The sequence below is a fragment of the Aquila chrysaetos genome, chromosome 3 (genome assembly GCF_900496995.4).
Source record: "Aquila chrysaetos chrysaetos chromosome 3, bAquChr1.4, whole genome shotgun sequence".
Lineage (NCBI taxonomy): Eukaryota > Metazoa > Chordata > Aves > Accipitriformes > Accipitridae > Aquila > Aquila chrysaetos.
In genome coordinates, this window is record NC_044006.1 from 59,240,986 (window position 1) to 59,263,647 (window position 22,662).

Below are 22,662 nucleotides of genomic sequence, written 5' to 3' on the forward strand. Positions count from 1 at the left end.
CCTGGCTGAAAAGAAGAGCAAACCTCTTTTCAAATGTGGGAAGCCACCATAAACTGGATTAAAATTCAACTTTTGAAGACAAGTGAGACTCCTGCCCCTTTTCAAGAGCTTCTCCAGCTGACTGAAGCATATTCTTAATACAGAAGGGGTCTTGATTAATCTTGTGATCAGAAGAGTCTTTGCTATTTAAACTGCATTTCATATCTTTCAGCTTTGAAACCTCAGGAAGGCCTAATTAAGATTTTATTCACGTTTATATATAAAAGTGGTAAGAAACACTAAACACTAATGTAACAACCATTAGTGCATTAGTGCATTAACGTTTTTGCTTTTCAAAGGCTGGAAATGTATCATTCTAAGTATTTATTACTGTCACTCATTCAACTCACTGCAGAATGGCGGGACTAAATTTTATACCCTCTTTAAGGTGACCAAAGCTAACGAATTGAGTTTCTGCCCTCCTGTTGATCTAGCCAACGAAACCCAGGTGAAGGGCTAAGAAACTCTTGCTTTCTTCCTTCTGTTCAGTTTAAGTTCTCACGTGCCTTCGGTTTTACACAGCAGTGCTGTTCAGAGTAGGACACCGGGACACCCCATAACCATAAGCCTACTGAATATTCTCCACTGTCGGCTTCAGCTCTCAGCAACCACCCTTGGTACATATGCATGGTCTTTGGACTGCCTCAACACATGACCATCTGTCATGATTGCATGGTGCCTCTCCACAACTGGGTCGGATCCTTGCCTGAGGGCATTAGGTTCCAGACAATGCTGGTTTAGATGAACAGTTTGGTTAACACTACAAGGGCCATCTGTTCTACAGGAAATCCTTTCTCTGTGTCATTAATGAAGGATTCCCAGCACATAACTATATATTTGTCTACTTACGTAAGCTTTTATGTAATAGGAATTATAAGGGTATGTTGTTTGCAAATGAATAGTTTGCAAAAATACCAAATTTCATTACATAGGTTTGTACATACTAGTATAGATGAAAACTAACCACATATTTGGCAGAGGAAGTAGTTGCCTAGCTAGTGTTTCAGCACGGTTACAGTACCTCAGGCAATGTAAAAGAACTGAACCTCAATCTAAACCTTGCAAATAAAGTCTATTGCCTGGAAATCAAAATATGAATCCTATTGAACAGGATTCCAAAATTTAACTTTGGTAAATCCAGCTCTTCTGTAGCGTAAGCTACGATGCCGCATATTAGCATGGTGATTATAAGAATTACATTTCAGGGAAGACCTTTCATATATTTCCCATATGTAATCAAATACATAATTAATTTTTAGCCAATTAAGCATGGCCAGAATCTAATAACTACAGTTTTTCATGTTCACTAAGCTTTTCATCCACTGTTCAAATAGACTTAGCGTTCAGACACTGGAACTGTAACTTACTGAGTAGGAAGGAGCATTCTGCAACTAGTCTTTTGGTAACATCTCCCTCTCCTCCCAATCTCATTTTCATCTTAAAAGGTGAAAGTTTGAAATACAACATATCCTACTTATCTCAGAACAAAAAGCTACTTATAGCTATATTACTAAAAAGTATTACTAGTGCATTTCAAAATATGAATAGATTTCACCTTCAACAAGACTCCTAATTGCCTAAAAGGTTCTAAAATGAAACACTGTTGGCTGAATAGCCACGAAGGCCTGGAGGTGGATGAAGATACAGTGGGTTTATAGCCTTGCTTAGAGGGCTTGATAGGTTTTCACTTTATGCTCAATGTAGAAGAGTGTAGTAAATATCAGACACAGTGTCCTGACTGGGAATCTTCCATTTTGGGGAATTTCAGGAATACTCTTTCCTCTTTCCTAAGTTTTGAAATTACAATTACTTAAGCCATTTAAAAAAAAAAGTCTAGAACCTTAAGATCTATGTGCTAGCCAAAGGTTAGTGTCGTCATTTTTGGATATAGTTACAGCTTCCACTACTTGCAATACAAGTGGCATCAAAATGGTTTTATCGCTGTCTGTTAAGATCATATGGAAAATTCACTCCATTTAGTCTACTTAAGTTCAGAAAGATTTGGCAAACTTGAATGAGCCTCAACAGTATTAATAGGACAGATTTCAACCCTAATAAATAGTTTTTCCCATTAATTATATTATTATAAGGTTTTAGGATAACAAGGAGAAAATCTTGAAGAATATAAATACTAAGGAAAAAAACCATTCAGTATGTACTAAATATTAGGAGTTAAGGGATGAATTTAGGGAAGTTAGAAAACAGAATGAAACCAAGAAATTGAACTACAAATAAGAGACACAAGGCTATGAAACAGATTTCAGGGGAACTGTGGCAATCCTATTACCTGTGACACTATTTCTGCTCTACTCTTATACCCTTTCCATCAGGACATTACTTGGATATGAATTATTTGCTCTAAATAAAGAAAAGAGTAAAAAACATTCAATAAGAAAAACCTCCCCATTGACGGGACTAGCTAGAATGATGTAATATACTTTTCCATCTCTAGTCTCCTGTTTCTGTAATAAACACTATTTCTTATTGCATGTATCTCCTATTTTATCAACAGTGCAGTATGCAGTCATCAGCTACCCCTGAAACAGAGCATAAACAGATATCCTATTGTTTTCAAAATCTTAATCTATAACAAAATGGTTTTTCCAGTGTAAATATAATCCCTATCTAGATACATAAAAATTTCTAGAGGTGAATGCAGGTGTCCCCCACTCTATCTACAAAACAAAATTACACAACCAAATCTGCTACAGTACAAACACTGAGCAAAATATCAGCTAACACCATATGTGTACTTAATAGTAGTTGAATAGTAATTGAACTTTATTGAATGTGCTATTGTGTGTTTCTTCAAACCCACATTCAGAAATTAAAAACCTATAGAGCAGAACCTTACGAATATCATTTAGTGTTTCACTCATTAACAGCAGATTGTATCTTGAAAGCACTTCAGGCCGTGCCAAAATCTCCATGGTTTCTGAGAGGCACTGTCCTCCCAGCACTGCAGAGCTATGGGCAGCATGTCAGGTTACGCCTGGACATCCCCACATCCCCCTTGTGATGGCTGGTGAGGAGTGGTCAGGTCCGGGCATTTACCTGCTCGTTTAAGAGACTGAAGGGAATAAATGAGCTTTGCTCTTTTTAGAAGGGTGCGTGGAGGAGGAGGATTCATGTACTCTCTTGCAGGATCAATATGGTATTGATCAATATCGATACAAAACCACACAGCTCTGGGAAATGAATTTTTAATTCACCAGGTTAAAATCCTATTCTCTCTGATGTGTTTTAAAGCACAATAGCAATTATGAAGGTTTTAGGCACTAGGAAGAACAACAGTATGAGTACTAGTAAAAATGTAACAGAGCTACGGTTATTATGGATGGGATATTCTTAGAAATCCAGCTAACAGGAAAAAAGATTGTGAAATAGCAGCAGTAAATTGGTCAAACAATATTATGTAGCCAAGGACGATGACAGATAGAACAGGAGAATCAGGTATTAAAGGAATACAGAAAAATGTTAGCAGTATTTCAAACTCCTCAAAACATTTCTAACAAGAGAAGAACTAGGCCAGGTCATTTTAAAGGTGAAACTATAGTCAAGTGCTCCTTTGGTTCCTTGTATTCAGGTATATTCAGACAGGTACAGACTTGGTCCATGGATAGTGGATTTTTGACACATTTACAACAGGAAAATTCACAAAACACTGAAAGATGCAAGAGGAAAAAAGCATTTGCAACCACAAAAATGATACCTGATAGAATACTGGAAAACCTGAAATTCTTATTTTATCAAATTGTACCAGAATAAAAGAAGAGATCTAAAGAATGATTCATGCACAAATGTTAAGTGCTTTTTTTTTTATATAAGCTGGAATTTTCTTTTAACTTTTCAGTTTCATACCTTTCCTTCCCTGCAACTGGCCACATTACCTTTAGCCTAAAGCTCTAGTCTTTTCAAACAGACCAGTCCAACACTGGGAAAGGTTTGCTGGACAACAGCCTTCAGTAACAACCCCTCGGTAAGAGTCTAGGCATGCAGAAACACTTTGTAGGCTTTTCGAGTACAGAAATGACATAACTATTGCCTACAGCTCTTTAGCCCCTATACCCCTCAATATCACAGCTATATGAGCCAAGTTTCTGGTGAAGACCTAGTTTTCAACCCCTACATAAAGTTTAGGGGGTAGGATGCGCAACTGTGCAAGACCAGGGAAAATTCTGTATCAAGACAGTTCACATAGTGTCTAAGCATCTTTTTTGGCTTTGAACAAAAAATCTCCTCCTGCTTGAGGAAGATATTGTCCTTAAAAGGATAGAAAAAGGTTTTGGAGGTAGTGTGGAGGCTGATTTTCTATCTAAATTTTATGTGGTCGCTACTGAGATTGAAATTTTATGTTATTGCTGCTGAGATTTCACTGTATGATTAAAGATTCAGGGCAACTAAACATCTGGGTAAGTGTCAAAGTAGTACTTAAATGATACTGAATCCATTAAACATGAATATAAACAGAATTCTTTAATAAAGGATATTCCTCTATGCCTATAATGCTTTGAGCTGTAAGCCTAAGTAACAAATAGATAATTACCAACAGTATACCGACGTTTTGTTTTAATACAATCAAATACCAGCTTCAAACATCACACGTATTTCAACTAACCTAGATGTGCTCCAGTTCAGTTTATCTCAGCATATGGCTTGTTCTCACCACATGCCATGGATTTCCAAATCTAACTATGATTAATAGGATATGTCAAATAACTTTTGAAGGAAATCCAGCTTCAGAAAGTGAGGCTGATTAATACATTGATTTAGATATTAACTTCTAAACATTGACTTTTTTTTCCTATTATTTGAAGTTTTTGGAAGATCAGGGATATCAACAATGTTTACTCAAATAAAGGCATTGTGAAACCTAAATTCAATCTAACTTTAAGAATAATAAGACAATAAAATCCTTAATTCTTATAATGGTTCACTACATTTATTCTGTATTATAAAAATATTCTGCAAAAGTTAGAGTGTCCACAAATATATATATACATTTTCCCAGCAATTATTTTTCTAAAATGTTTAAAAAATAATCCATAGCAAAAGAGAAATCCAAACAGTTTAACTTTCCTCACACCTTTCATAAATGACAGGATGTAGTAGTAGGTACAGATGACAAATTACATTTTTATTTGATTATGGTCACATTCAGAAACCTCATAGTAGAATGAGTTTTTAAATAGTTCAATCAACTAACAGAAATTGGTTATAGATTTGTAAGTGCTAATCATTCTTACAAAGGAGGAAAGAGCATTTTTTAAAGGAAAACCTTCAAATCCTATTAAAATGATAAAGATTTTTTCCTTATTACTTCTGCATGTTTTTCTACTTAAAGGATTCAAAAGTTGGCAAGTGTGCAGAAGGATTTACAAGAGTAAGTCTTTGGAAAGGGAGGATGACTTATTTAAAGCAGATCCCACTTTCTCTCTTTCTCTCCATAAATCAAAGTGATTTTGATCATTCAGCATGAAAAAAGGAAAGCATAAATGGAGAATTACTCCCTAAACATCAAGAATAACACAAAGACATATAATTTTCTTATTGAGTTAGGCCACTGCCACTGGAATTGCCTCCCATGACATTTCAAATGAAACTAGAATTTTATGAAGGACAAATGAATTGCTTCAACGAACTGCTTTGTGGAGTTAGTACATTTACTTGACCATGGCCGTATTTTAAAGTGTTTGGGAGAGATGACTATAGGGTTTTGAAAATTATGCTAAGCATTAAAGCCATATAAAAATCTAGTTATGTATGTATTTGTAGACTCTTCTATACCCCAATAAAATTTCTTGTTCTGCAATAACCTTTACTTTCATCTCAAGAGAATTCAATGGTTTCTTAATAACCTGAAACAGCCTTTGAGTATTGACAGCTACAATGCAGTAACATCACTTTATATGTACTTATCTGTTAGTCAGATTTCCTTCAGCTGTATATATTTATGATGCATATATTATTGTTCCTTGAAGGCCAGGACAAATTAAGTGCATATGTTTGCAAGAATAAGCAACCATACCTCATATCAGGTGTAAAAATGTAGAGGAACTGGAGGACCTCCATGGCAGGTATTGTGGTCATTTCTCAAGAGCCTCCTAGCACCACGTAGAACCTAGATACGTGGGATTTTCCTGCTAGTTACTAACTCAGCTGCAGCTTTACCCAAATGCCCTAGCAGCATTTTAAATTCTGCTTCTATTTCCACAGTCCCTTCAGGATCACATCCTACTTAGTTAATCTTGACGAACTAGAGGAAATATTTTTCACATGTGGATAAATATGGTTTTCAGCTTAAGCTTCAGAAATAAAAGTTTATTCAATACCTGGACTCCATTGTTTTAAACTTGCTCTGTGAAGACACTGTTGTAGCACAGTAAGCCGTTGGCCTTCTGCAATACTATGGCATGCGCTTAAGGTAGAATTTGTGCTGCTTTTGGTCTTGAAATATGCAGGTATTATGTCAAACAGCAGGCATCCCAGTTTTCTGTCCCTGTGCTTCATGGCATTGTATTTTTGGTGCAGCATTGCTGCCTGTGGACAAAACTAGGATTTGGGGTCTAGCATTTAAGTGTTTTCCAGTATTTTTAGCTATCTATAAGGTACAGTGCTAATAAAGAGTTTTCTTGCATGAGACTCCTACCTTGTTAGTTGAACTGATTTCAGCCGGACAAACCCTGAGCTATGCTTCCCCACTAATTACAGCTGTCAAACATCATACCCTGTGATCTGCCATGCTCATTCTCTCTAGATTAAAGGGTAAGGAACAGCAAATACATGTTTCAAGTCAAAGGGGTAGTGAGTAGAAGATAAGGACCTAGTCTAGTAGTGATGTTACTTAACTTCATTTAGATTAAATGGAAAAAAAGACTGTTTAAAAGAGTATAGTTGTAATGAAAGCAGACTGTTACTAGTGCAGTGTAAGGGAAGTATTTCATTACTCAGTTAAAACACAAATGTAGGTTTAAGAGAAATCAGTTGAAAAAGAGAAACTAGACTAAGACAAATACAATAGAGTTATAACACAAGCAGAACACTTTGCAATATTAGCTAATTAAAAACTATATTTTGCTTAGGAAAGAAAGTTAATTGCATACTTTTTTCTGTGCCACACCTGGGACACTTTGCACTTTTGTCTTGGTGTCTTCTGCTGCTGCTAAAAGGAATGACCAAGAAAAATGAACAAAACTATAGGCATAAACTTTTGTAAAAAGTCTAATACTAAGCAGTGTTAGAGATTATTGAAAAATTGTATTAAAAAGAGAAACGAAAAAGTCATCTGTAAATAATATATTCAAAAGCATATGACTTTTTGCAGATTTAAAGCTACTTGTATTAGCACTTTGATCTATGACAGTGAAAAACTGTCTTTCAGTTCACCATCTGGGGACATAATAACTAGAGAGAAAAATACTTACACTTTTTCTTTGAAAACTCTGTTGAATATAAGCAGGGACTGTCAACAACATTAGAAAGTGACAGCAACTCCTTGGCTTGCACCACGCTGTAACAAAGCCAGTCGTTTCTGTGTTACTGCTCAGCATTGCTCATAAATTTGTACTACTCGAACGATGGGAAAGCAACAATGTTGTTTACAGACAATGAAATGAAACTGAATACTGATAGAATCATTAAAGACGACAAAAGGGGAACATTTAACCAATTGACATTTTTCCCCCTAAGATTGATTCCAGGATTTTACTACCAATTCAGTTTTGAGTACTTTGCTACCAATTCTGTTTTGTAATTGTTTATTTTTCATCTAACATTGTTACATTTTCCAGGATTTAAACCATTAGGAAATGTCATTTTATATCACTAACATTTTTATTTATTGTAATAAAGTCCAAATATGCAGAATTGTATGGTAATGCAGAAAATATTATATTTATGTAATAATCTTCATGAAATTGCTTTAAAACCTTGTTAAAAGTTAGAGAAGATAATTTGAGAGCATAAATGCTTTATTCCAATCGTATGTCATAGGATTTATATTCGCAGATTCAGCCTTACTTGCAAATTACTTTTTACATTCAGTGTTCATTCCTCTTTCTCTTGAGCACTATGTACTCTGAGAGTGTTTTTATTCTCTTGCTTGTCCATCTTTCATTTCCACATTTGTATGCACTCAGAGTGCCAACAAGAAGTCTCAATGAGCAAAGCATTTAAGTTCTCACTGACTCTACTCCTTCCTTGCTGTTTCCCAGAGGATAAGCATTCCACTTTCAATGTTATTTCCCATTCACTGCTCTGACTTACCTGACTTAACTGCGTTACTGCTGTATTTCTTTTGTGCTTAATACTGATTTGTTTGATAAGAGGCAGTGAAAAGATAAGGCCACAAAAAGTTGCATGGTAAATAATATTAGGTATTGCAGATTAGTCGAGGTATCTTCATTACATTTCACGATTAGTTGCGATACGTACTCTCTGTGTTTTGGGGCACTTAAAGACCTTAGAAACAGCCGCCCAAATATGTTCTAGATATTTGACAACTGTGTGCTTGATTTTAGAATTAGGAGGAGAGGGAAGAGTGAGGCCAAAATCTTGCTCAACAGCCTTTGCAAAGGTTGGACTCCAACGCACTCATCTGTTTTGAACTCTCACTATTACTACATCTGCGCAAAGAAAGGTTTGCCCAATTCATCCAAGAAGATCCCATTACTTGAAGCATTTCTAGGTAAAAATTGGAACTAACTCTGGGATAATAATAAAAAAGAAGTAAACATGTCTCATAATCAAAATTATTTTTAAAAGTAATTTTATTTTGAAAACTTACTTTTCTTCTGAATTAGTAAAAGCTTTCTAACGTCTAGATTTTTTTATATACATTAAGGATATATCAAACCTGACTACTTAAGCTTTGATGTTAAAGGTCCCACTGGGATTTCTAGAACTATCACAACTCAACTTGTGACTTAAAATGATTTTTCTAGGTGCCTCAGCTATGATCCAGAAGTCTGTCTGAGCTGTTTTCATGTTACATATCAGTTCAGAAACAGACTATGAAGGCAAATCAACCCTCAGTTATACCATCTTACAATAATGCTTTCAAATGCTTTTGGTAAATATACAAATCAGACTGTAATTTTTAGCATTAGCTAGGATTCCCTGCTGGCACATTCTTATCCCAAGAGATTTTCCTTGAAAGAGCAAAGTCTATACCCTGGCCTAAATTTAGACAACCAAATTTTAAAATATTTTATTTATAATTTCCTAATTCCAATACAGTCCTGCTTACATTTTCAGGTCAAAGAAATTTTCTTAAAATGTGATGAGAATTAGAAACCATTTTCATCATGAATGTGCTTATTAAAATTAATTTAATAGGCAACTGATTTTGTAGGCTTTTTTTTAACCTTCACAAACTGATTTGAAAGACCTACTCTATAGCATTATATTTTGTTTTTTCTCTAATTTTCAAAAAATGCAGTCCTATAGTACTCACCCAGACTCACTGAAACTGAAAACTGAGTAAGTACTGCAGGATTGGCCCCCTATTAAAAAAGCCCAAGACACATGGTGCTGAGATTAACAAAACAAAGTAAAGCAGCTATGACTTGGCACAAAGTTTGACAAGCTGCAGAAAAGCAAATGTTTAAATAACTGAAGTGGTACTGATTTTCTATTCACAACCTTTTCTCTTCTAAACAGTATCATATTCTTTTCCAGCACATTTAGATTGCAAGTCAAGCTGTGTTTTATTTTTTATTATAATAAACCCAGTCAGTTTACTGTAACAAAGACATACTAGTGGTGATCAGTGTGAAAGCCAGTACGAAATCAGGCTAAGGGAAAAAAAAAAGTCAAATGGTAAAATAAAGGACCAGCCGTCTGGAAAGTTCCTGGATCATGTAAAAAGAAAATAAAAGGCAGTGTTCTTATGAGACTAATGCAGAATACAAAAATATTTTAAGACAAAACTCTGTATCATTGCCTATGACATTTGTAAACAGCAGCAGCAAATCCTTTCAAATAATGTTGCATTTATTAAATATTTTCCAAGTCCTCCTAACACAAAAAAGTAGCATTTTTAACAAAAATATTTCCAGTAGCATTGTTTACATCTGTTCCTCTCAAAATATGCTCAGAACAAAATAAAACTGTAAAGTATTTTTTCTATCTTTTTTCACACGTAAAACAACTTCCTTACATAAAAAATAAGTTTATTCAATCTATGGGATATTAAAAGGGTTTTGTGTATTTTATTAGATTTGCAATAAATGATGGTTCACAAAAAATAATGTATACATAAGTATCTTACCAGATTTTTAACTCATGGTCTTTAATTTTCAAATTCTGCCTTCATTTGTTCTTGAATTTCAATCAACTAAAATATAAACATGTGAGAATTCATGTTGGATTTCATACTACAAACAGACATAATTCTCTAAAAATCCTTTCTAAGTACAGACTAAGACAGATCAAGAGACTACACGTGGACATACACATATTTTTGTATTATAACTGGTAACAGAGAGAAATTTTCACTTAGAGCTAGATACTTTTATGTGGAGTTTAATAATGTCACAGGACTCACACATATAAAGTTCTTTTGACATAAACAAAGTAGAGTGTGATGTCACAGCAGGTAGGAAGATGATGAAAACAATAGAAACAGAGACTTCAGTGACTTAAACTCTCAGAAAAGCGGGTATTTGTGGAAACCTATTACAGTCAAAGAGCAGTAGTGGCAGTTTGGAACCGCAGGGGCAATTCCACTGTTCTGTTGTAAATTTGTAGAAAGATGAGCAGACGTCTACATCATCTGCAGCAAGTTCTAATGTACCCTCACGGGACAAACATTGTCAGGCAAATTACACATCTGGTCTCACTGAGGACAAAGGATTGCGCCTAAAGAGCAATTCAAGCAGAATTCTTTTAAGATTCTTCAGAAGTTCCAGAATCAAACTCCCTTAAACAGTTACATTGCATGGCAAAGCTTCCTTGGTTCTGCTGGGTTTGAGCTGTCTGGGACTTCTGTCAGAGCTACTGTCAGTTGGGACTTGTAAGTTAAACGTCTATATCTCTCAGTGTCACCAGAAGCAGGGTTTGTTACTTACCGAATTTGCATTTTGAACATATTTAAAACTAGACAACGTTGAGTACAACACTGACATTCATTTTCTTTCATAAAAATGGAGAAATGCTCCCCTTCAGCATAATAACCTAGAAGCTAGAATGCTCAGCCACAAATCAGGGCAGCCGACATTGTATGCCGCTGGGAGTTTTATGGGGGTTGATTACAAAATCCCAAGTCATGGAAAAGTAGCCTAACTACCCCTCTATGATGAGAATAAGCCACCAGTTCTGTTCAAGCTGTGCCATTGGACACAAAGAATATGAAATTCATGAGACTAGATACAGAATACTCATGTACGAGCTTGATGACATACCAAAGCTGTGACTGCATGAGAAAGGGACAACCTTGTGTTTTGACTTGCTAGATCATTTATCCATTTTACATTAGACTATGAATTACAGGAAAACAATATACAACCCCCCCTCAAACCCAAGCAAAAACACTCTGCAAAAATCCAAAAAAAAGAAAGAAAAATCTATAGAAAAGTCCCTTCCTCTATGCTGAGTATCCTAACATGTAGCCTGGAGATTATGGCTTTTCTCTGCTTGCTCTCCCTGTGTCCAGCTTTAAAGAGAATATTTTCCCACCAGAACACAGTGTAAACTAGCAGTTAAGTCATTGGTATATGGAGCTATGAGTTCAAAGGTCCTCAAATTCAATGATCAGAACACTGGGCAAGTGCTCCAGTCCTTATGAAAAACTCAGTCCTTACCATCCCTTACGATGCTTTGAGAGCAATTAGAGATGCAATTGCTCACAGCTAGTGCACAGCTTGGCTGCTTGGGCACAGGAGGAAGATCCAGGCTTCAAGACCCATCTACAAGAAATCAGTAATTTCTAGCTAGTCCAGGTAAGAGACAGTTCTTCCAATGTGTTTCATCATCACTTATTACTGACTGTGTCTGCTTTGAATCCCATTTTAAAGTGTTAACTTTTACTTACACAGTGTATGTTGGATACTGGTGTCTGTATCAACTTTGTAAACTACATTTCTGGAGTGAAATGTCTGACTGCTGGGCACTACAGCGGTGTGTGCCTTCATGCCCAGCTCCTCTTTTTCAAGAAGCGAAGCTTTTTAACCAAAGAAGAATTTATGCACATTCTGGCTATTGAGAGAACATCCTTCAATGGGATATGCGAAGGAGGGGGCGGGGGGGGGAGTCAGAAACTTCAATCAATGTAGTTAATCTTTCAGAATTATAGTTTTTCTTTTGGGAATGGAAATATAATTAGATTCATTATCAGAATTATAATGAGAAGGACTGCTCCAAAGATTTCTCACAGCCCTTTAGTCCTACAGTTCAGCTCACTTGACAGTCTGCACAGTGACTGTGAAGGGCTACCTGTACGCGTAGCTGTACTGGAGGCAGTTTGGAAGGAAGGCGTGTGATCCAAATTTTCACAAATGCAGTGCTTCCAAATCACATGAGAGGCATAAAGAAAAGAGATCCTATGCTGCAGCTCAAATCCAGAGACTGAGGTCGTAGTGGGAAGACACTAGATGTAAGACAACGTCCTCCATTGTATGGAGATGAAGGGAAGGAAAGGAAAATACAGAGTGAGTTCAGGAAAAAATTCCTGTGAGTGAAAGGATGAAAAAAATGTACCATTAAAAATATTCCTTGGGCTTTGCAAATGAACTAAGAAGAAACGTTCAGTATAGGAACAGATAACTGGCCCTTTCTTTCCAGCATAATGAGACTTCAGACCTAAGCAGGATTCCTGACCACTGTCCACCTAGATAGAAAAAGACAAAAACTAACAGAAGACACATCTCTTCTTTGATAGACTAGTGCTAGACAGACCAATTAATATTCCACTTCTGATTTTGGATTTCATGAACAGAATCCTAATGAACTTACCCTTTCTATGCTCCTGTAAAGATAAGTAGGTATCACTATTTTCCAAGTGGGAAACTTGGTCATAGAAGAGAGATTCATCTAAGGTCACAAGGAAAGACAGTGAAAGGGATGATTCTAGAAATCCAGTGCCTCAGTCCCCACAAAAATATAATTTTTTTTAAAAAATATGAATTTGCATGACAATTTAGTAATCATGGCATTAGCATATAGAAGTACTACTATTTCCCTTATATTTCACCACAAAGAAGTGAATTATCTACAAAACATTTTGGAAATGTTTCACAGAAGAAATGTTTGCTATAGGAAGAAGTTCTGAGTCTATTTCTTATTTTCAGAATGAGAACTATACACTGTAGAAAAAAGTCCTTTGAGAACTATCACAAGATAGGAAGCCCACTAGAAAGATATCTAGATGTTATATCGGGAAAACACTGAGAGCTGTCAACCTTTTACTGACATCACTTATTAATTAAGAAACATTGGTGTTTGTTGGAAAGTTTTTTTAAAAAGTTGACTTTTGTACCTTGTTCAGCTATTGTTTTGCTCAGATAGCATATAAAGAATAATTCACATATACTATCAGCTCTATCCAGGAATAGTGGAATATTTAAGAAGTCACAGGTTACAAAAAATAACCATTTTCTATTTTGAAGTTACTAGCTCTTCACCTATACAAATCTTCTTTCCCTGCCTTCAAAAGCTTACTGAATGTGTTACTTTTTTTTTATTAAAGTATTCAATCATTTTACTGTAGTTTATTGAGATTCAGAATTTTCACTGTTTTAACAACATTATGAAATATGACAGGATGAGAAAATCAAAATCACGATATTGATTAAAGGAATACCAATTCATTGTTACTCTCCAGTGAGTTATACTACCATAAACCAAAATGTAACATAATTCAAGTTAAAGTCAGCTTTCTAACATTATTTGGACTACACACTGCCAACGGTCCAAGCTCGTTACTGTTCTGCCAAGAGCAAAGCTTACAAAAGTAAAAATTACAGTACCTTTTGACCAGCTTGCTCATCAGCTTCCATTTTTGATTGCATTCTTTGAACTTGCTTATCTGAAAACAAGAGGGGAGAGAGAAACCCCGTGAAATTACATGCCTACGTTAATGTATTCAAAATGTTTGCTTCAGGTCAGTCTCTAAACCCAGCGGAATGCACCGGGGAGGAGAGTCCTAGAAGAACTGTGACCTTCACCACCGCCCTTGACATTCACAGCCTTCTTCCTGCTGTTCAGCCGGCTGGTCAGATAGAGATGAAGAAGTAAGTTCAAGAGCCAAGTGTGACTGAGTGCCCACAGCTTTTCATTAATACTAATCTTGGACATCCTTGCTGTTAGTCACAGCCAGTACAAAGTGTTTTAGCAGGTGGTTCTTTATTGCTCGTACAAAACTACCAAAAGATAAGAAGCACCATTGAATCGGATGATAAGCAGGAATCGGCAATATTGTCCGTGTCAAATTCGTCTTGCCGCTATTAAAGGTGATACTAGGTCTAATCTATACGGACATAACAAAGATAAACACCCAAATTCTACTCTGTTGCTGTAGTTTCTAGTCCTCCATTAAATATTTCACTCTGGCAATATATCAGAAGTAACCTGCAGGTAAAGACTGTACATGGTACCTGTCAGGAAGAAACCCCCTCCTTTTAAGAACCGTAACAAAGCACAGGTATCAAAAGTAGTGATGGCTTACTTGAGAGAAACCGATTCTGTTAGAAACTTTCACAGAAACACAAAACTAATCATATGAAGAAATGCACATCCGGATATTTTGCAGAAGCACAAAAACTGCTCTAGAGAGAGAGTAGGTTTTAATACAGTTCCCTTAAGATAAAATAGTAGACCATCATTTAAAAATGTAACTATCTACATATGACACTTTCCTGTTTCAGTAACTTTACAGCACGTATCTGTCACAAAATATGAACTCTAGCCACATTGCCAGGCAATATTAGAAGTCTCAAAAGCCACAACAACTATTCCTTTGTCATAAATGAAAAATATGTAAATATATGCATTAAAATTAGAATAAATATGTATGAATTTCTCTGCAAATACATCCAAAATTAGCATTCAATACCAGGAAAAGACAGCAGTCCAGAAATAAGTCGCCACCCTCCTGAAGCGTGTTAGCAATTAATTCCAACTTTAGTGACACTTCTTACACGCTGCATTTGAACTAATCGTCTTGATCTAAGATCAGTTTAAAGTTTTACCTAATAAACGCTTTTCTTTTTCAGAGCGTTTCAGAGCATTTTCGAGAGGAGAAATCTCATTGTGCGGTTTAAAAACCTCTTCTTTGAAATCCTCATTCTCTTTTTCAAGCGTTTTCTTTTTTTCACGGTCGTCATCTTCAAAGACGACCTGAAAGATTGCGATGCCTTGAATTTATAAGTAAGGAATCGGGGATTTAAATGTGCCGCACTGGTGCAATATTATGCAACGCAGGATCATATAATTTCTGAATTCTATTAGAGAGTCATAATATGCGTAGAAAAAAGTCGAGCCTCTAAATAGGTCCCCGCTAGAAGAAAGGCTGCAGTACATTATATACAAAGCCCATAACACATGGGGACATTTTATTGACAGGAATAATGCATATCATACTGTTTGTGTGCCCTCATCATTCAGGTCAATTTATTATGGAGGCTGTGTCCAGGAAGGCAGCTGGGGCCTATCCACCCACACTTCCCCCCGTGTTTATGAAGCGCCGTCCGTAACTAGGCAGGCGGGAGAGACCGTGGACAGGCAACACCAGGGGGTTGCAAAGTGCACGGCTAGGGAGGGGGGCTTGTTGCCTTTGTGCCATTCCTCAGTGACAGTGCTGCCAGTGTCATGAGGAGCACATCACATGTCAAAGCGGTGAAGTTTTCAGGCTGGGAGCCGCATGGAGTCCATCAGGCCTTCTGATATCAACACAGTTGGTTTTCCACTTGGTGCCGGAGCCACCCAGAGGCAATTCATATTCTGAACATTAACATGGCTTTGCATGCCTGTCACACATAGAGCGTGCAGGGGTTTAATGCTATTGAAGACTACGGTTTAAATCTCTATGCAAACAGTGATTACCTTGTAAGAAGGTTCCAGGATAACATGCAACAAAAGACTTTAAAGTTATAGTTTTAGTAAAGCAAACTCATTTACATTTTTATTATGCGTGGCCTTTGTTTAAATCTTGCCACGTCCATTATGGAAAAGACTTCTTATGCGACTGAAGCTTATTGGGACAGCTACTCTTTTTTTCTTGTTGGTTTCAAAGCTATTGAAAACATTTGAATATATTGTCTTATGGCTGTCTAGATTTTACTGCCACATATTTCTTTTAAAATTATAGAAAAGCTTTCAGAGCTGGCACAGATCTTTATAGTAATACCAGAATATTAACTAACTCCCGAAACCATTTAAAATATTAACACAAAAGAGAAGACTCAGACAGCGGTCGCTTTGCTTACTACAGGAAATTTAGGATATTATTTGCTTTGCTTGGTAAAAACATGGATCCTTTTTAAAAAATTACTTCAAAATAAAAATGTTAAAGACCTTCAAAAATAAAATTCCAAGGTTTTCAAATGGCATATAAACTGAAACTGTAATGTAATGGCGGGTAAAATTTAGTCCATAACGATTTGTTTTTCCTCAAAAAAGACAATCTTGATGTCCAATTTACCAGAACAAATGATCGATGTACATAAAGTTTTGGCCGCAAAGTTTTCACTGATTTTTATAAGAAATCATGTAAATAAAATGCCAAGTGCTTTGGAAAGTAATTCATATTAGTTCACGGTTCCTCTTCCTTTACTGAAGAAACAGCAGTAGTTTACATAAAGGCCAAGTATGATTAACAAAAATATGACTTTTAATAATGTAAATTTTTTACAAATTCTAATGAAATACTCCAACAGTATTTCATTTTAAACAATCCTTGTGCAGTAACAGATTTAAAATTAATCCCCTGAGGTAATCATTAGAGAGCATGTTTTTACTGAAAACTTTTACCAAATCCCATAGACAGAGGAGCACACCCTAGGGAAAAGAGTAGCGTTAAGAAAACAGCACCCGCAATATCTAAGTAATTAGCTATCACTCTGCTCTGGCAGTGGTCAACACTAAACTACTGCAAAACAAACTTAGAATTTCAAAAGACCTTTTAAGTAACTGTTACAGCTCTTAATAGGCTTAAGTATTTGTTCCTTTGCTCTGGCTGTATTTGAGCATCAACAGCTGATGCTCAAAGAACCTTTCCCTAAAATAAACAAAAAGATTTTAATTAATCCTGTGACTAAGTTTTAAATGGTATCGCAAATATAAGTGTAATCATAATCTTTTACTCTTTTAAGGAAAGGATATAAAAACTACAAAAGACATTTTCTTCACAAACTTGTACTTTGCCCATTACTTAGATAACCTTTAGCTCTAGCTCCACCATCTGCTAAAACCAAGAACTGCAAGTAATTAACTATTCAGTCTCCTGCTGCAATGAGGACACTCATTAGCAAAATGAACAAAGGAACAATTTTCTGTAGCTACAGTCATCTGTTACACTTTGAGTGGCAGGTTTTGTAGCAATGTTCTCTCTACCATCTGCCCACAGCGGTAGCGTTTGGCTTGCTTAAACTAGGGAACTTTTAAGTTGTAAGAAAAAAGGGCTAGAGGTTGGAAGGCCATTATAACACGGCTTGTATAGGAGGCTTCAGTATTTCTCACCTTTTCTGTTTTATTGCCTTCATCCTAACAGTTTTATTACTTCAAGTAAAAAAAAAAAAACCAAAAACAAACTATATTTTAGCTTTAATAAATTCTACTTTATATTTGCTAAGATTATGTATTTCAGACTGTTATGATTGCTTTTCTAATAATACTAGACAGCTATGCATACACAATTTTGGACTATAACAAACTTCAACCAGATTCATCCACCTATACTCATAGTCTTCTAGCCAAAGAGGTAAAGGTGAGAGACTACATCTATTTATTATGCAGTTGAGAAACATGCATTTCTGTTTGGTACCCTGCAGTATTTAATATACACTCACAATAATCAATTGGCCTTTTGAATAACAGCTATGATTTTTGCACTCTTATTGCAAAGAAGCATGATGCAATTTACTGATGCTCTCCTATGACACGAAAGAAGAAAATATTTGAGCATACTCTAGTTAAAATTATAAACTGAAGTTGTTACTGTTGTTGATTTATTGGGAATTTGCCTTGAAAACAAATCAATTCTCGAAAAATCTGTCATCCAAATTATTATGTACCTTTCCATTGCTAAGCTCTACTTTGGGTACTTCAAGCCGGCGTTACGGACACCACGAGAGGGTGCAATTGTACAAGCTGTCACGAAAAACACCCCTTTACAAATAGACCGGGGTTGAGTGGCAAGAGAAATGAGCATTTCGAGATTTATTTATATTTCTTGTTATTACCCATAATATGTTACATTCGTCTGTTTATAATTTTATTTTTTTCACAGTTTATATCTGTACCTTTCAGAGAAATGCAGTTTAAGGTTGAACATGGGAACCGCTACTGCTAGTATGGCCACTGGTTGAATACAACAAGCCTTTACTTTTAACAGTCAGTCACCCTGTTGTTACACCCGTAACTTCAATTCAGCTAATGCATATATTCTGTAAGGGCTTCCAGGCTTGAAGATTTCAGGAGATCAAGATGCCATCATTCCTTTGACAATATGGTCTAATCAGCAATCAGTCTCATAGTGGTTTCCTCTTGTAGCTGCTGTATTTGATTTTGCCATCTATGGAAATCTTTTAAATCTAACAAAATGACACCAGCCAGGAAGGGACTAACAAGTTGCTATTGGCCCAAATAGCTCCATTTACCTTTTCAAGGCATGTCAGAGCTGGAAAAAAGATTAAAGACAGCATAGCTTTGGAGGGAAAATAGGCATTTCATTGCAAAATCTTTGACAGAAGAAAACACTGACTGTCTCATGTTTCTATTTTGTATAAATGCAGAACTCTCAGAGAAGAAGCTGGTGATGACAAACTTTTGTGGTATGGATCAGCTACCGATTGCATAGGTACTGAAGTAGTCCTTGAAGTGCAGCCTAAGGATGGAAGGGTTTGCCAGCCAATTGGACACTAATTGTTTATTCCAACCAGCCTTCTCCACTTTCCCTTTTTTCATCTGTTCAGAAGCATGTCTGGGACAAAGATCAGTTAGAGAATTTTTGTGAACTGTTGTTAGAATACTTCTTGTGACCCGGAGAGAGATTGAAGTTTTCATGTACAGTACCTCTTAGGAGAATGCTGTATAGATCCCAAACCCTAGGCAAATATCCCATAGTGCCCTTCTTGGCAAGGTATTCAGATTCTGTACTCAAGTAATCTCAAACTATTTGATAAACGGATTTAAACCAAGTTTTTCAACTTAGGGCATTTTCTCGAGCTCTTAAAAATGTTTTGACTTTTTCTTGTTCGCTTCCCTAACTGTGCAGACTAGGACTAGTACTCACAAGATTCCAGAGATCAGATAGCTCCTTACACTTATCTAATCATTGAAAAATTATACCAACCCTTTCAAAAACTGTTGTAAATCAGGAATCTGTGTTCAGTTGCCAGGGTACTCTGCACTGCACCCCCCCCCCCCCCCCCCCCCCCCCCCCCCCCCTTTTTTTGGTAGATACCAAATTCCTGAAGATAGGTCCCCATTCCGTAGTTATGGGCTGCATTCCTTGCTTCTAGAGGTATAACTAATAATTTGTTTCAATGGACCTAGTTCACGACAGGTTGCTATGACTGCTATGTGCTGTCTTTACTTACCTATCATTCGTGTTGCCTACAAGTTTAATCAGTAGTGTTTAAATTTAATTCCAGGTCACCAATTAATAATGTGGAACTTTTATTAATTATTACAGAACTTTATTAAACAAACAAACGAACAAGACCTATACAATGTTGATTCCTCATTTACTGGTATTTTTTGAAATCTTCCACTGTTGAACAGGAGCTCTGCCCAAAGAAAATGTCTTTATCTGGATCATAAATTATGCTGGACAGCATCCCATCTTATTGGAGTTAAAAGGACAAATGGCAACAGTAGATATTTACCCTGCAAGATCCACAGTCTATGTAATTAATGTAACTTTGACTGAAGTTCTTGAACTGAAGAGGAAACTTCGCTGCTATGCCTCCTGGTAGGCAAAGGTCCTCCTCCATGTATGCCTATCTCTACCTGAGGTCTGAAACTACAGACTTCTAGGATCTTCCCAACCCTTAGTGGAAGATCACAAAACTAAATTTTAAGGCATGACATATCTTAGTATAGCATATTGAATACTATATTTTAAACAGTGCTACTAAATCTAACTCCTTGCAAAAGTCTTGTCTTCACAGATACCACTCAACCAAACTTGTATTCTACTGAAATAATGAAATCAGCTTTGTTGGAAAATATATATTTCATATAAAGCCCTTAGTGTCGATTAGGAAAACCCGTATTAAGCTTGCCATTACGTTAACATAGCTAACATAAACAGGGCAGCAGTCTCTGGGGGACCCCTGGATCTAAGCTATCTGGGTTTCCTCATCTAGAAATATGTACTCTCTGTAAACATGTAAAATCCTTTCTGGAGGTTAATAAATCAGAAAGTACTTGTTAACCTGGGATACAAGCACCTTGTTCTCCCTCCTCCTATATACAGGACATGCTTTTTTAAACTGTCCCCAGGATTTTCATGTTATTAATAATTCCACAATTTTTACCTAAGAGTAAGGTCATACAGTTGCAGCCACTTCCTTTGCTCCCAATACATTATTTTGTCCTTAATGGTGCCATTTATAGTACTTTCTTTGATACATTGTTCATTTTATACCCTTCAAAAACTTCTAATCTGTCAAAGAGTTTGCAATGAAATGCCTATTTTCCCTCCAAAGCTATGCTGTCTTTAATCTTTTTTCCAGCTCTGACATGCCTTGAAAAGGTAAATGGAGCTATTTGGGCCAATAGCAACTTGTTAGTCCCTTCCTGGCTGGTGTCATTTTGTTAGATTTAAAAGACTTCCATAGATGACAAAATCAAATACAGCAGCTACGTATTTTTTTTCCCTTTTTCCACATTTGTTATATGTTGCTTTAATGTCTATCATTTGCTAATCTCACCTTGCCATGGAACTAAAACAGGACTTTAGTAAAAGCTGTTCTCTTCCTTGATTATGAGACTATGTCTTTATGGTTACATACTACTTATTTTCTTAGAGATTTCAGCTTTTTTGTTCATATTATTGTGTTCAGATTTTAAGCCTCAGTCAGTTTCCCTCACCAAGGTAAATCAAGCTTTTGAAATATTGCATGCATGTGCATAAAAACCCACTTGCATACACAAATGTGTTCATATACTTATGGCATGTTATTGACTTATAATTCACCTTGGCCTCACCTTGAGCACTGTGTGCCGTTCTGGGCCCCACAATTTAAGAAGGACGTTAAGGTACTTGAATGCATCCAGGGGAGGGCAACAAAGCTGGTGAAAGGGCTGGAAGGAATGTCCTCTGAGAAGCAGCTGAGGACCTTGGGCTTGTCTAGTTTGGAGAAAAGGAGGCCGAGGGGTGACCTCATTGCTCTGTACAGCTTCCTGAGGAGGCAAAGTGGAGAGGGAGGTGCTGAGCTCTTCTCCCTGGGATCCAGTGGTAGGACACATGGGAATGGTTCAAAGCTGCGCCGGGGAGGTTTAGACTGGACATTAGGAAGCATTTCTTTACTGAGAGGGTGGTCAAACACTGGAACAGGCTTCCTAGAGAGGTGGTTGATGCCCCAAGCCTGTCAGAGTTTAAGAGACATTTGGACAGTGCCCTTAATAACATGCTTTAACTTCTGGTCAGTCCTGAAGTGGTCAGGCAGTTGGACTAGATGATTTTTGTAGGTCCCTTCCAACTGAAAATATTCTATTCTATTCTATTCTATTCTATTCTATTCTATTCTATGCTATTCTATTCTTTCCTTAGAAAACTACTATCAGCATTCAATTAGGTCAAAAGCAGCATTTTGTTATGCTAATTTAAAAAGTTTTGATAGAAAATTCTCATTTTCTGAATATATTTCAGGAAGAAAAAATTTCTAATGTGCCACCTGTGTCTTCACATGATATGAAGGAGTGCTTCAAGAGTTACTCATCCTCTTCTCCAGTTTGCCACTTGTAACAGAACCTCACCAGAGGGTTATGCTAGCACAAGTTCAGCATTACAAGAGTCTTAATGTACAGTTACCAACAATTTAAAAAACAAATTATTCTTTGATGTTGAATACCACTCCTCTAATTTTTTTTTTTTTTTAACTACTTCATCTTTTCTATAAAGCTGTTTTAGTCAGATTTCAACTTTACAGGTATGGTTGTACCAGATAGATGGTTCTTGATGGGAGTATGACTATGCCCATTTCCCCTCCCCCTTGCTTAAATCCTATAATTAGTATATAGTCAATTAACATTTTGCTTCTCTCCACACCCTCTGCCATTTCAAACTAATATAATTTGTTTGTAACATAAAAAGTTGGAATACTATTTACCTTCTCAGTTTATGTTATTAGTGAGAATCTACAAGTATGATATTTTTTTTTTTAAAGGCAGAACTCAATGTTTTAGATACAACGCATGCATATATATTAGTATACTGTATCTGGCTCCACAATGACCACC

General features: G+C 36.3%; 1 protein-coding gene across 6 annotated transcripts in view; it reads right to left on the reverse strand.

Annotated features, from left to right (window-relative positions):
* Positions 1-22,662, reverse strand: part of LOC115338835 (spidroin-2-like) — a 40,399-nt gene that overhangs the window by 6,693 nt on the left and 11,044 nt on the right. For 3 of the 6 annotated variants that reach the window (XR_005932027.1, XR_003922546.1, XR_003922545.1), the window contains 3 exons: positions 14,004-14,062; positions 10,310-10,375; positions 7,464-7,549 (listed from right to left, as the gene is read on the reverse strand). Coding sequence is in view for 1 of the 6 variants with exons in the window: in XM_030007749.2 (XP_029863609.1) it covers positions 10,331-10,375; positions 12,991-13,068; positions 14,004-14,062 (182 nt within the window). In the remaining 5 variants the exon portion in view is untranslated. Of the gene's footprint in view, positions 1-7,463; positions 7,609-10,309; positions 10,376-11,840; positions 11,946-12,990; positions 13,069-14,003; positions 14,063-22,662 lie in introns of those variants that run through there. The other 3 variants (XM_030007749.2, XR_003922544.2, XR_003922543.1) reach the window with 3 other exon arrangements.